General features: G+C 40.5%; 1 protein-coding gene across 4 annotated transcripts; it reads right to left on the bottom strand.

Annotated features, from left to right (window-relative positions):
• Positions 1-79: 79 nt before the first annotated feature.
• PIGA (phosphatidylinositol glycan anchor biosynthesis class A) lies at positions 80-13,619 on the bottom strand. 4 transcript variants are annotated; one of them, XM_059883895.1, is made up of 6 exons: positions 13,593-13,619; positions 10,878-11,657; positions 6,790-6,922; positions 5,952-6,084; positions 5,577-5,783; positions 80-2,385 (listed from the first exon to the last, which is right to left on the bottom strand). In XM_059883895.1, the coding sequence occupies exons 2-6, from the start codon at positions 11,593-11,595 to the stop codon at positions 2,119-2,121; spliced, it is 1,458 nt and encodes a 485-aa protein (XP_059739878.1). In that variant the 5' UTR covers positions 11,596-11,657; positions 13,593-13,619; the 3' UTR covers positions 80-2,118. The 4 variants fall into 4 exon arrangements, with proteins under 4 accessions (XP_059739878.1, XP_059739880.1, XP_024844603.1 ...); XM_059883897.1 differs by having other exon boundaries at positions 11,577-11,657; XM_024988835.2 differs by having other exon boundaries at positions 10,878-13,615.
• Positions 13,620-14,582: the final 963 nt, after the last annotated feature.

The following is a 14,582-nucleotide window of genomic DNA, read 5'->3' as shown; positions in this document are numbered from 1 at the left end:
GAGGTAGGTAGGTGGGGGGAGTATTGCTCAACTAGTTAATAATATTCTGTTTCTCAAACAAGGCAAATTCAGAAAAATGTCAAAATGTCATTTTGGTCTTTATTTTTGGACAGGTAGTGTGTTTTTATAAATCAGTTTTACATGTGCTACTTTCTGCAACATCAAAAGAAACACAATATATTTTTCATATATTCCTTATCACTGCAAGTTCACTTTCAAATAAATGTAAGTAGCAGGGTAGAACAATATGTTTCCACATATTGACCAGTGCAACACTGACAGTTACAATTAAGGTATTCAGGAAGCCTGAAAATTCAGATGTACTAGAACAAGCAAATTTACTTCCACTTATTAAAGAAAAAAATAAGGAAAATATGCAACTTACATATTTTTCATGCAAGAACGTTAAACCCTATTTCCATGCGAAATAAATGGCAGTTTAATAGTTAAATGATAATTTTGAAGGAAAAAAAAGCTAAGAAAAAAATAAAAGATAAAACAGGAGTATGCCTTTAAAAATTAATGAACAGAATAAAACCAAATGTTATATAGTTCCCCGCTTTATCATGAATACTGGCACTGTTTATTTCATTATTTATATAATTCAGTTTCTATGCCTAAAAATCCCAGTGAGATTGAATGGTTTGGGTCAGTCTGTTTTTCTTTAATGAAAGAACCCCTAACTTCTAGATATTAAAAACTGTACCCTTGCATTTGTGTTTTAAAAGCACAAATATATTTCTTATGTATCAGTGGCAACCAATTAACAGACATGTTAAGATACTTTTTTAAAGTTCTGTGAATGTTGTCATTAAAAAAAATCTTGTAAAGAATCACAATACTGCCAGCGTCTAACTAGCGCGTCCACAGTGCCTCATTCTTGTGACTTCCCAGTCCTTTATCACAAAAATTTATTCTAATAAGGAGTTCAAAGAATTAATAAGACACACCATGTGGATAATTGGGGGTTTAAAAACCCATGGCTCTGGGCAACAACGATTATAGTTAAAAACATCCATCCACAAAGAGACTGTGTTCCTAAAATTTTCAGACTCAACTGGCTATAAACAAAACATTCTGGGGGCAAGACTTCTGCACACTGACAATACTTATCAGGCATCAGCTAGGCCACAAGTGAAGGGAGGTGACTTCTATCAAAGATCCGGGGTAGCAGCTGATTTTGAGATGGCACACCTCATACATTCTGCTCGGAAAACACGAAGGCATTGACAGAGGACTAAATTATGCACTGAGAGACGTGGAGGGTTTCTTTGCACTATCATCAACAGTGGGATCGGTCCCTAGTATTTAAAAAGCAAGAAGCATTTTCATACACACAACTGAAGACGAAGGCTTGACCTAGGAGAATGCATCCAACAGATCAGAGAAGAACTCGGAGTATGCAGGCAAGTTTTTCCTGGCATTAAAAACCATCAGCATTTTTGGCGTGGTGGCTATCTTACCACCATGACGAAGTGAGCCATTTATTTGAGTGATCAACAAGGAATGAATGCATCCCCTGGTTCCTAACGCAGGAAACATCTAGTTCAACACGTGACAGGTGCTTCACACAGGCTGGCTGCTGACAGCCCATTTTACTCAAGAAACCTGATTATATGGAACACTTACTGAGTGTACCCAATAAGTTACGAACATGACTTCAATGTCTAATAAACACAGTATGAACATGACTTAAAAAATAGTTCATAGAGTTGTTACACTTCCCTAAAGAAAACCTGTAAACATCTGGTGAACGTCTACTGGTAGAACATTTAAAACTGGCCAAAAAATGCCCAGGAAACGTTTGGCCCTTCGGCACCCAAAGCTCCCAAAATATAACGTTAAACATCTCTGCTAGAGGGATTTCAGTAGTCTGAAAAATTGCATACCTGAGTGGCTTCAATGCTCTCTCCTAAATTTTAAGTAAGTGCAAGGAGTTTCAACACTCAGGAATTGCATAAGTGTTTATCTTTCCTCAAAATAAAACATTGAATGATATAGAGGTAGCATAACTTACTAAATTAAGTTTAAAATGAAAAAGAAAAAAAGCAAGGTTATTTTCAATAGTCTTAATAGAATTATTACAAGTATTGAAAATCTCACAACTCAGGCTTTCTTCTACCTTGTTTTAGACAGCACAGTATGCTCAGCCCCCCTTTTACTATAAGGATATCGATGAGTCCAGGCACCCTTTGGCCCTGTAGCATCTATTGCAACATCAATTAAAGAATCTGGAGTCACCCATCTCAGGAAGATGAGGAAGAGAAAGTTGAATACAGCCAACAGAGCAAAAATGTAGCCTGTCACGGGGCCACAGTGAGAAATGAGTCTGTCCAGCCGTTTGTCCATGGGTAACACAGCTTCTCCTGCCACTCGGTCGTATACCTGGCGGGAGAGAACCAAAAATGAGCACATGGCAGGCCGCAACAAAACGATGACCTACACAGGTCAGGAGTGCTTCAGAGATGTAAACAGGAAGCACTTACAATTCACTGTTGTTACAGTAATGATGTGATGAATGAAGCTGCTTACACTAAGTACTGCCATTTGATTCACTTATGGATGCCTCCTCTGGACAAATCACTCGGGTATTTTTACCCTGGGACACCCAGATGAATCTACCTCGGCCCCTGTGCCCTAGGGGATCCCCAGCAATATTTAACCAACTAGGAGAATTCCGAAGTCCTGAGAAACTGGAATGGCTTTGGGGGCTGCCTCTGTTGAGGCCGTGTTTAATTCAGCAGTGACTTCCAAAAGCAGGACTGGCCCTTTAGGACTCCTTGATTCAACTACTACCAGAAAGTTACAATCTACGGGTTCAGAGAGGCTCTTCTCTCCACAGCCATGAGAGGCTGAGTTGCTGTGCACAGGCATGGAGAAAACAGAGACATTTCATGGATGCCAAATAAAAGGAGGGGAAATGGATGGGGGAAATTTGGGTAGATGGGACAGGCCAAACACTGGCAAATAAAGTTCACTGCTGAGAACTGGTAATAGATGGCTTGCTTTTTTAAAGAACTGCTAAGCACTAAACTCTGAAATATTCAAAAAAAAAAGCTCTCTGAAGTTACTTCAAACACATAAAATGGGCCGGCCTTCGTGTTTTTTAAGTGCACATGGTCATTACTCGTGCTCATTCTCACGTTATCAGATCTGTAAACTATCTCGTTTTGACCTCAGCAAAGTTCTGATGTGCAGAGCAAGTTCTAAAGATCAATGGTCTCTGAAAGGTACGGGCTGTTTTTGTCTAGCTCCTCTACCCTGAGGACATTTGGAATACATTTTAGTTAGAGTTATGTCGAGCATTTTCATACTGTTCACAGGGTTCTCGGGGCAAGAACACTGGAGTGGTTTGCCATTTCCTCCTCCAGGAAATGGAGATGGTTAGATAGCATCACTGACTCAATGGACAGGAACTTAAGCCAACTTCAGGAGACACTGAAAGACAGGGAAGCCTGGCATGCTGCAATCCACAGGGTCACAAAGTGGCAGACACGACTTAGCGACTGAACAACAAATGTCAAGCATTACACTGAGTGGTGAATTATAACTGAAAAAATATCTTTTCAGCACAAACGCCAATTTAATTTCTTGATTAATTTTTCTAGATAGCAGTTAAACTAAGGAGTTGAAAGGGATCAAACACCCTGTGTGAAACAGGTAGAATTAAAAGAGCAACTAGAAACTCACCCGTACGTCCACCTTTATTTCTAGGTCAGTTAACTTATGATCTCAAGTGACAAAATAATACTTTGCTACTATGGAGAGAATGACAGGCTTGACAATCCATTAGCGATAAGGATTCACTTTCTTCTTTGCATGTATACTATAAACCGTCATAGAGTGTAAAACTGAAAACAATACAGATGTTCTACTATTACTTTAAGCGTAACTGAAGGAAAATTTGTGGTTTAAATAAAACCCCAATTCGCTCCTTTAACATAGACTGAAAAACTATCACCATAATTCTTTGCCCCTGAACTTGCTATGTATAACAGGGCAAACTTCCGAGGTTTACATGTTGATCAAAAAGGTAAGGCACAATTAGAGCTATGGTTTTCAGTCAGGGTGGGCCTCACTAAGAAAAGCTGCCTAACCAAATATCCCTGCCCACCACTCCCGAATTCCACCCCTACCCCCTCGCAAAGGGTCTTGTGAGAATCCAGCAGTGGCAGGGGCACAGGAAAATAGAAATCAACAGAGCCTGAAAGGCTCCTGGGACAATTCTGCCACGCACTCCCAGAAAGCACTCAGTGCTGTGCCCCAACTGCCACAGGAAAACAAGGAAATGTAGTTATTTCAAACAGGTGGAGTCACTGGTGGAGTTAACTTCTAGAAAATACCTCAGGGTTATTTCAGTCAAAACTGTTTGTTAATGCAAATATCTCACGTTTCAACAGAAAATGTGTATGACAATTTTTGGAGAGTTTTTTTGCACTTCCATTCAAATACGGGCTCACCTTATGTATGGGAATTTACAATTTAAGCCAGTTAAGACTCTGTAATGACCTAGAGGGGCTGGGTGGGAGGGAGCGGATATATGTATGCATATAGCTGAATCACTTTATTGTATAGCAGAAACTAACACAACATTGTAAAGCAATTATATATATAAAAAAAAAAAAAAAACAATCACAAGAAAGCCTTTCTGCTTGCTCAGCTCTATGTAGCTCCCAACTTTGGGCTAGAAACTAGCAGCTCCACTGAATACAGGTAAGAATACCCAGCACTATCTTCTCCAGGGTCCCAACCAACTGTCCTTCTGCACAGTTTCCAAATACTAAGAAGCACAGCATTTCCATTCAGCTTGTTATGTTGTAACAAGAGGCAGGAGGCAGACGAAATAATGAGAGGCAGTTAAACAAGGACAAAATTGAGTAGAATAACTGAAGTACTGACCTCAAAATAGGGAGGCATTTCCCACAACTGTACTCTCCTACCTAAGGACATTAACCTATTTCCTGCACCTGTCCTTTTGGAAATTCTCTACTGCTGCTTTCTATTTGTGATCCTACTTACATTTGTCATGTGCATTTGGAATTCTAACTTACTATGTTCCTCGTCAGCCCAAAGATGCAAAAATCTCCTTTCAATTAAAAAAAAAAAAAATCACAGCAGCTAGCAAGAGCCACACAAGTTCTGGAAGTAGCCTGAATTAAATATCTGTAAGTTACAAAGTTGCCACAACTGGGCTAAGCAAAACCAGGTATTTTCCAATAGACCTATATGCTTTAGAATTATAAACAGCCTCAAGAAAATGTCTAAAAGTAGATTTTAATATTAGTTTTGCCTCTAATTGTTGTAACTTCTAGAAAAGTCTGTAACTCTTACATGGCCAGTTTAATGAAAGGTCTAGATACTGCATTACTATTTTTCAGATGTCAAAGGCAATGATCTGACTAGAAACTTAGCCTAGTATATACAAAAAGAAGTCTCATTTGGAAAGAGACTTCATAAATTTAAGCAATAGAGAAGAAATGGTAAACCTATAATAAAAGAAGTAAATGTGTATGTGAAACATCAGGTAAGAATTCCAGACACAATCTTCAAATACCCTTCTCTAGCACGTGACGTACTTTTTCAGTTCTCTCTGCAACGTTCCTCCAGGTGTAGAAAGTCTTTACAATGTTATGGATATTTTCTGGAGGTGGCAATGCTCCTGATTTCAGTTGGAAAATAGCTTTTTCCAATCCCTCACACAAAGATTTTACAGAAGGCTCACATAAAATGATAAGATTTTCTGGAAGTACTTCAGGAATTCCACCAACCCTGGTACTTACAACCTTAAAAAGAAAAACAAAACAAAACAAAAAAATGTGATCCACCAGAATTCATCTCTCAGGTAAACAAGCAAAACCAACTTAAAAAAATATAACAGACTGCATCTGATTATTTTTCAAAAGACACATGCAGAAACCCCAGCAATGTAATAAGCCCTCCAAGCTTTTTACCTGTAAACCACAACTGGCTGCTTCCACAATCGCCATGCAGAATGCTTCCGTAAGAGAAGTATTAAGAAAAATATGTCCTTGAACTAAGACATTTCTAACATCCTTGTGCTCTAAGGCTCCCAAGAGACGCACTCTGATGTTTGAAACAAGAGAAGAAAGAGGGGAGTAACAATCATGGTATAAAAGAAATACCATTCATAAGCTTCTAACCTTTTCCATCTCAAAAGACTGGTATCACCCAACTCTGATCTAAAAGTCATATAAAACTGTTTGGTTAAAACTCATAGAGCTATACATATTTCTAACTTTTGTCACAGATCAAATTTCATCCTCTCCAAAATTAGTTTGCCTTCCATGAAAATATTAATACACTTTGATGAGTAAATGTTAAAGTATCATTTCTAAATAGGAAAATGTCTCTTTTAAATTGAGGCTTCACATGCACACAGCTCACCTGTTATCTAAGTTAACAAGGAAGAGAAATGTTTGAATCTGTATATGCAGAGCAATTTACATGATTTGGGCCATGTTATTTAAATCACAACTCAGTGTGGCTTGAGAATCTGCAAACACTTCCAATCAAAGTAGTTGTTTTTTTGTGCATTCTTGGGTGCCCCAACCAGTTTCTAAAGTCAAATAATACTGGGCTAAAAAAAAAAAAATAATGAATACCCTATCTAGGGTTTCCCATTTATATCATTTTTTTAAAAATAGGCTTTGCATTACTTTATCAAGTACATGTAGCAGAAGCAGCCCACTTAATGCAGGCACGAAACCAAAACCAAATTTAGGTAAAAGATTATTTTCTCACCCAAGACAATATGGAATCCATCAATACCTGTCATGGAGCTGGTATCTTTCCCGTACTTCTTCCAAAATGATTCTCTTTGGTCCCTCTCCTCCAATTATGAATTTTAAATCAGGATATTTCTGACAGAGTTCAGGTATTATACCACTAAGTAAATCGGTCCCTGAAAACATAAAGTTGAATGTTGGAGATGTTAATAATTAAAGTTTTTATCAGAACTGAGAATGCACTCACTTCGAAAAGTACTAGCTTACATAAGCAGGGAAACAAATTCCCTTAACCCTTTCCTAGAATGGTGGAATCACTCACAAACTATCAGGGGTCCCCCAAGAATTCTGGAAGATATATACACTGACACCATTGTTACCTTCTACCCACTCAGTTTGTAGACTATTCTGTTTTGAAAGTATTCAAGTTATTCACCTGTGATTACACAAGGCCTGTGACTAAAAAAGGCATTAGATGTAGCTAACATTTCAGTTAAATTTTTCTACAGAACAGGAGAGCTGACTGGAGATCTGGGGCTTGTTCCAGCCTTTGTACGAGCAAGGCCTTTGACAATGGGAAAGTTTCCCGATATAGAAGACGAAGAGACCACTGTACCTAAAGTCCAAGGTCTCTTTCAACCATAAAATTCTACTGAACTGTGATTCTACCTCCTACTATAGGTAAGGGCTAAGCAGCAAAACATAACTGCTGCCTCCATTTTGTTAAGAATGCGGTTTGTACACAGGATTTTGCAGCGAACACTATGGTATTAGCAAAATTTATAAGAACAGTCCATCTAAACCTGTGATAGCCCACTTGCCCCAAATGACAGTGGATGAAGGTGGAAGGACCTCATGTGCCAGATCATTATAGTCTATAGAACGAAAGGGTGTATCTCGGTCCTTTCTTTCCTTTTAATGAAATACTTTCTCATAATATGTAAATACAACCTCAGGCAATAAAAGGCAGCAAAGTAAATTATGCTCCACTAGTCTGAAAAGTGGCTATACAGAGACAGCAGTAGTGATGTTTCAGAATTTAGTTCATTAACAATGACAAACCACACACATTCAAAAGTAAATGTAAAATAAGCCAATTAAAGCTTAAAAAAATGCACACAGACACATACACAAGAACTGCACTTCAATCAATCTTCCCAAATATAGGCAGATTAATTATTAAAAAGATGGTATGAGAAATAATAAAGGTTCATTTTAATTAAATAATTCAAAGTAGGATTAAATAAACTGCTAGTATTTTCAAAATATGACTGCATTAGCAAACTCACATGTGGCATTTATGAATTATGAAACCTTCTCATTAAAATCTTAGCTGTTTCAAGTGTATCATCAAGCCCATCAACTAGATTCTAGATAAACTAGACGTTTTACTGACTTCTAACAATCAGCCTCCTGTAATTCCTTCCCCTCTTTCTTCTAATACAAAGGTTAAGAATCCATTCTTTAAATGAAAAAAAAAAAAACAAACAAACACAACATATAGAGTAATAATTGGAATTCCTACCAACAGCTAACACTGAGTGCTCCCCACAAGTAAAAAATGCTCTGGTACCTCTACCAAGAGCCTAACGCAACGAAACACACAGGACTTTCAACTGCCATATTCACACAAAATGGGCAAGAAAATTTCTGATTCAAAGTTCTTTTAAAGCATAGTCTAACAGTATTTTCAAGAACTTCCTGAATCTATACCTAGGATAATGGCTGGGCTGAGGATGGAGGAACAGGAGACCTTAACTTGAGAAGGGCTCAACTCAGGCTGGTTACCTCTGTTACTTACTGTGTAACCTGGGTGAGTTACTTACCCTCTCTGCGATTCAGTTTCTTTGTTACACGCAGATAACATCTACACTACAGTTGGGAGGGTCAAATGAGGTACTATACCATGCACAGGCTTTATCAACTGCAGAACATAAATGTAAGTCATCATTACCACTAGAGCAAGAAGTGGGGCATGCCTGCACATGCACAGGAGCACTGCGAAACCCTGCCTAAGAGCAAAACAGGCTCAACAGAAAAGGAAAGAGGCCGGCCAGGAATCCTGGGAGGTAGAACTTTGATTTATCCTCTTACTTAATACGTTTCAGTGGCCTTTGATATCTGGTCCAAATGAACACCTCCTGAAGAAATTAATTTATTAATAATTAACAGGCCATTAATTAATCTCTTTGGGGCTACAGATATGGCTGTTCTGTCTTAGAATGTTACTGGCAAATGGAGAGGGTTTGATAAATTTTTTTTTTAATTATTGAACTGAGAACAGGAAAGGCTATAGCTGCTGTTGGTTAGCTCAGCTGGTTAAAATACCATGATTAGTGAGGTAAAGGTACCAGGTTCAATCTTTGAACAGATAAGTTAATTCTGCTCTGATCCTTGACCATGTATGCATCATATGCTTTCTTAGCTGGCTCTGTCACCAGGGTATATTATTTGCTAAAAAGCAAAAAACAAACAAACAAAAAAAAAACAGGCATAAACACATCACCAATCTCCCAAGAGGGATTCAGAACACAGAATGCTGCTCCATTCGCATCTTCTTCAAGAATGAAAGCATGCCACTGCTTTCACGCCTCAAAACGCAGTTCAGTGGTTCCCTCACCAACCTCGGTTTTATCGGATCACAGCAGACTAAGGCTGTGCATTCCTAAACCATCCTGACCAAGGCCCACATCTGCACTCCCCAGTGCACTGGGGCACTTCGGATCCCACTGCTGAGCTGCATGCGTACCAGGAATCAGCTGCATTTCTCCACAAATCTGTTTGATACCAACTGCACTTGTTATTGTATTTGGCTTACCTAATAGCGCATAAACGGACAAAATGAGTTTCTGTGAAGCTAAGCTGAACAGTCTGAAACATTCAGTCAAGACACAGAAAAAGTCCTTGTCAGATCAGGGGGTATCCTGAACCACTGTGTAAGATCAAAAACAAATGGAAAATCCAGAGGTACATCACTTCACATGCCTTTAGGTTCTCATCACACATGAGAGACCCAAATTGGCAACTGTTAAATTATGCTTCTTGAAGGTGACTGTGCAAGAAAGATGATTCAGCTCAAACCAATGGACCAGTACTCTTAAGCCTACAGGCCTACATCTTATTGGCAATTCAGTGCATGGTAACAGTATTTTGAGTAAATTCAAATATTTTAAAGGGTGGTTACAAATTATCTTTTTAACAATTCCCTACTTTTAGCAACAATTTTGATTGCTGACAATTGGTTTTCCGATACCATCCAGAAGACCATTTATGTTTTGAATAACCAGACTGCTTCGGACTTGGAGTCAGCGAGGCTGCGGTATCCATGAAATGCTGCAGAGGCACTGAAACCATCCTCTCTGGGCACAGCAGACCCTTCCTGAGTACTTTATAGGAAGCATCACTGAACCTCACAAGATCACCACTGTTGCTCGAACCACACAAAACGAAAAAATTGAGACTCAGAGATGTTAAGCAGCTTGTCATTGATGACACAGCAGGACGGAACCAGATTAGGATTTTGGGCCATCTAACCCCGCTTTCTTCATCACTTACCTGCCAATACATTATTGTCTTATCTACACTGAAAGGAAATAAGCAAGCTACAGAACAGCAATGTGCAGAACAAGCTCACTGACTCTGAGTAAATGAATTACAAACGACAGGAAAGCTATAAATCAAAACATTCATTAGGGTCATCCCTGAATCACATGGTTACAGCTGATGTTAGTTTTCACCCTTGGGATTTTCTTAGCTTTCAAAATATCTGCAATGAAAAAAAAAGGGTTATGTGGTAGGCTGGGCCCTGTACTTCTCACTGTATATGTAGGGAAATTTTCAAAAGACCTGAACTATTAAACAGCATCAGGTTATCGTTATTCCTTTAAGCAACTATTAAAACATCAAAGGTGGGCGGTAAGGGTAGGAATAGTATTTACCACTGTTTCAGAAATTTCTCCTTTAGGATGTATAAAACATATTAGAGCCTTGTTTACTATATTTAACACAGAAGTAGTTATAAAACCGTAAAACAAAATGAGAAGCCCAACAATCATTATAACACAGATATTCAACAGCTTTCTACAAGGAAAAAAAGGCTGCGCAGTACAATTGTAGCTATCATTTCATTACCTTTTCTGTAAACAAGTCTGCTGACAACAACAATAGTTATTATACTATCATGCCTTCTAAATGGGTCTGGAGTGAAGTCAGTAGGATCTACAGCATTAGGAATGACGGACACTATTTCAGGATTCAGTGCTGCTCTTAGCACAGTGTTTTCCTTACTAGTGTAAGAGACACAAATTATGTGGTTTGTGTCACAAAGAGACACAGTTAGAAGCTTGTTTGTAAGCACCGAGCTGACATCAGCAAATCCGAAAAGGGAATGGTCCGTGAAGACTGTCTGGAGGCCCATTGTCTTGGCGTGGAAGAGGGCATCATGGGCCATGGCAGAAAAGGAACTATGTGAATGGATTATCGTGACTCTCTCCCGAACAAATATGTACCTGAGCAATGGCAGACTGTGAAAGAGGGTCGTGGCTGTAGATTGGTTGTACATGACTTTCAGAGGCAAGTAATAGACTTTGAGGCCATTAGTGAGGTAACGGATGCCTTTGCGATTTCCGTAAGCGTGGGTGACAATTATGACCTTGTGCCCTCTTTCAATCAGGCACTGAGAGAGCTGGTAAATGTGACTTTCCACGCCTCCCATGTTTGGGTAGAAAAAGTCCGACACCATGCATATATTATGGGCACAGGTCCTAAATGTGTGAAGACTTCCAGGGATGACACGGGAGAGTGATGCTGAGGAAGGCTGGCCACGCCCACCTCTTCCTCTATAGGCCATGCTGAGACGGTTTAGGCATTAGTCCTCAGAGCAACCCAGTTAAGATAGGTGTCCTCTAGTACCTGAAAGAGAGAGTAGACAGGATCTCAGCTCAGAGACAAAATGCATTCCGCACTCCAAATCCAGACATACATATGTTTTAATGTTAATGTAAATCTGTTAGCTCTCTCCCTAGAAATAAAACATACGATGTAGTCATGCATTTGACAGCATTTACTTGCTTACCATTTACTGTGGGCCATACAACAAAACTAGACTCTGCAATGGTCCTCATACCTTAATTTTGATCTAAGAATACCACTACACATAATTTTAAATAATTACTTTGCCATACTAACCAAGCAGTTTATCCAGACAATTAGATGTGCAACTCTTTACAGAAAAGGCTTGCTAACCTCACTTCAGAGCTTAAGCCATTGACTCAAAGAATCCCATCAAGTTCGCTAGTATTAACTCTGTGGTTTACACTAGAAATATATCCGGAACAAGAACTGTCTTTTGAGAGCAACTTTCTAAAGTATCACTTGTAGCACATGCCAGACCTCACTTTCCCCTTCCTTATTCAAAAATGGTGATAATCAAACCATTCCTTTCATTTCTTAAAACTTTCAGTTATGTACATCTTCCCTCCACTAATGACCCTTTCTTCAGTTCGGAATCTAAACATAAAAACTAGAGATGGGCTGGATCTGGGGCCATTTTCTACATCTGAAGCAGGAAATGTTCAGCTAAGGGGTCCCCGAAAACATCAGTGCAAAATGCGCAGGAAATGTTCAGCTAAGGGGTCCCCGAAAACATCAGTGCAAAATGCGCACTAAATATTCAATATGACTACAGAGTCTTAGATTGTTAACGCAAAAGAGAAAGCAAGTGAAACTCATTCTCAGCTTTTACAAATGAGATTTCCATGCCTCAAGAAACTCAACAATGGGAAGCCATTCTAAAGGTCTGAGTTTCTGATTCACCACAAACTCAGAAAATGCAAAGCCACAGCTTGTGCAAAGTCTATTCTCTCCAACAAGGTCATCTTTATTTTAAACACAGTCTCAGAAATAATAAGTGTTTGTTGAGCTGAATTTACTAATTAAGATTCAATATTACCAAATCAAGAGATAAGTTTGTACTGTTTAAGCAGCTTCAGTAAGGTTTTCTTACTGTGGTTTCTCACTTAAACCTGAATTTCCAGTTCCATTCAATTTTAAAAGATGAGTGATAATGAAAACAGTGAGTAAAGCACCAGATGAAATCATTTAAAGTTCTGTCATTAATCTGCAATGTTCTGTGAGCAATCTGCCTATCAGGGTATCAAGCCTAACACCTTCACGGCGTAAAAGCGCAACAAACGTTACAAGCACAAAATCTTAAGATTTTAAACCTGAAGAGAAGCTTGGAGATCTAGTGAAACAACTCTTTTATTTTCCAAATGACAGGTTGAGCGATCTGTCCAAGGTCCCCACTCAGCCACTTAAGTGGCAAATGCGAGATGGCCGTAAAATCCACAGCCACAGTCAAGGAGTCCCTGGACAGTCATTATCAGCAGACTTCTGAGAAGCCTTAGAGTAACCCGGGGGGCGGGGAGGATTGGGGTCAAGAGGACGGTGTTTCCAACCCACCCCTGGGCGCCGTCCCGGCTTCACTTTCTGAGGTCGCTGGGGAGCGCCAGGGCCAAGGAAGAGATGACTCCGCCTCAGTCAGCAACCCCGCGCGATCAGGCGCGGTCTCGCCTGAGACGCCAGAAAGTGAGCAGGAAACCGAGGCCGAGGGTCCCGGGGCCGTTCTTCCCGCCCTCCTCAGCCGACAGGGAACCGGCTACAGTGCGGCCGCCTCAGCGCACCCTCAGCACCACTCGACTCCCGAGCCCCTGGACCCCGAATTCTGAGCCTCAAGCTAGGTCGGCTTCGCCCCCTCCATCACCGGCTATGCTCCCCTGAGGACAGTCCAGTCCCAATTGGAAGATGGAGAGAGGACCGGCGACGGGAAGTCAGACGCGTACTTACCGGCAAGTCCCATGGCCGCCAGTGTCCGGACCTCCCGCGGCTGCAGCCGGAGTCCCACCCAGCAGCTCCGAGGCACCAATCAAGGGCGTCCGCGAGCGAGCGCCGCACCTACAGGACAGCCAATCAAAAAGAGAAAGTGGAGTCACGCGCAGGAGCGACTCCCCACCCATCAGCGTGCGATGTAACGTCAGCGCGCGCCTACACGTGTCACCACGATGTTCCGGAAGACTTGTTTTCTCTGTACTGAAAGCAGTAATGCTCGGTTTAACCTTTTATGTGAATTCTTAATGTTGCGATTCTCTAAAAATCGGCCTTGATCTCTTGCTACACAAGCAACCCACCAGGACTCTTCAACCGGGTAAAACCAGCACTCCCCAGCGTGCCTCGCAGCGACCCATTGGCGCTCCTGGGAGTTGTAGTCCCGTGGCCTTTGGGGGCGAATCCGAACTTAGAAAACTCACTCCCAGGATGCACCGCACGCCTAACCCGAATCTTGCGAATGGTCAGCTGAGTTCGCGCCGTGGTTGCCTAGAAACAGTGTCTCTTTGGACGCCTGTTCTCTCTGGCTTCCAGTTGGAGAGACTTTGGGCTGGGATGGCTACAGAAAGCTGGGGTCATGGTTGCGTTTTGTTTATTGTTTATCATCTCTGCTACAGAAGCTCCGCCTGGTTTTTACCATTCTGGTAGGATTGCCTGATGTAGTGAGTAAAATACACAAAAAGTCAACGTTTTTAATAATTTGAATTTCAGATAAATAATGTTTATGTAAGTATGTCCTAAATATAGGGGACTTTACTAAAAAGTTACTCATCGTTTATCTGAAATTCAAAAGTTAACTGGGCATCTTGTATTTTATGTGGCAACCCTCCACTCTGGAGAAAAAAAATTTGAGACCTGAAATAGCAACTCCCACTCAGACTGGTTCAGCAGGCCATGGTGGTACTTGGCCAAGAGGCTAATGAATCAGTGGGAGTAGTCTGATGATCATCC

Source organism: Bos taurus, chromosome X (genome assembly GCF_002263795.3).
Source record: "Bos taurus isolate L1 Dominette 01449 registration number 42190680 breed Hereford chromosome X, ARS-UCD2.0, whole genome shotgun sequence".
Classification (NCBI taxonomy): Eukaryota; Metazoa; Chordata; class Mammalia; order Artiodactyla; family Bovidae; genus Bos; species Bos taurus.
Note: the sequence above shows the minus strand (reverse complement) of the source record. Positions and strands in the feature narration are given on the sequence as shown.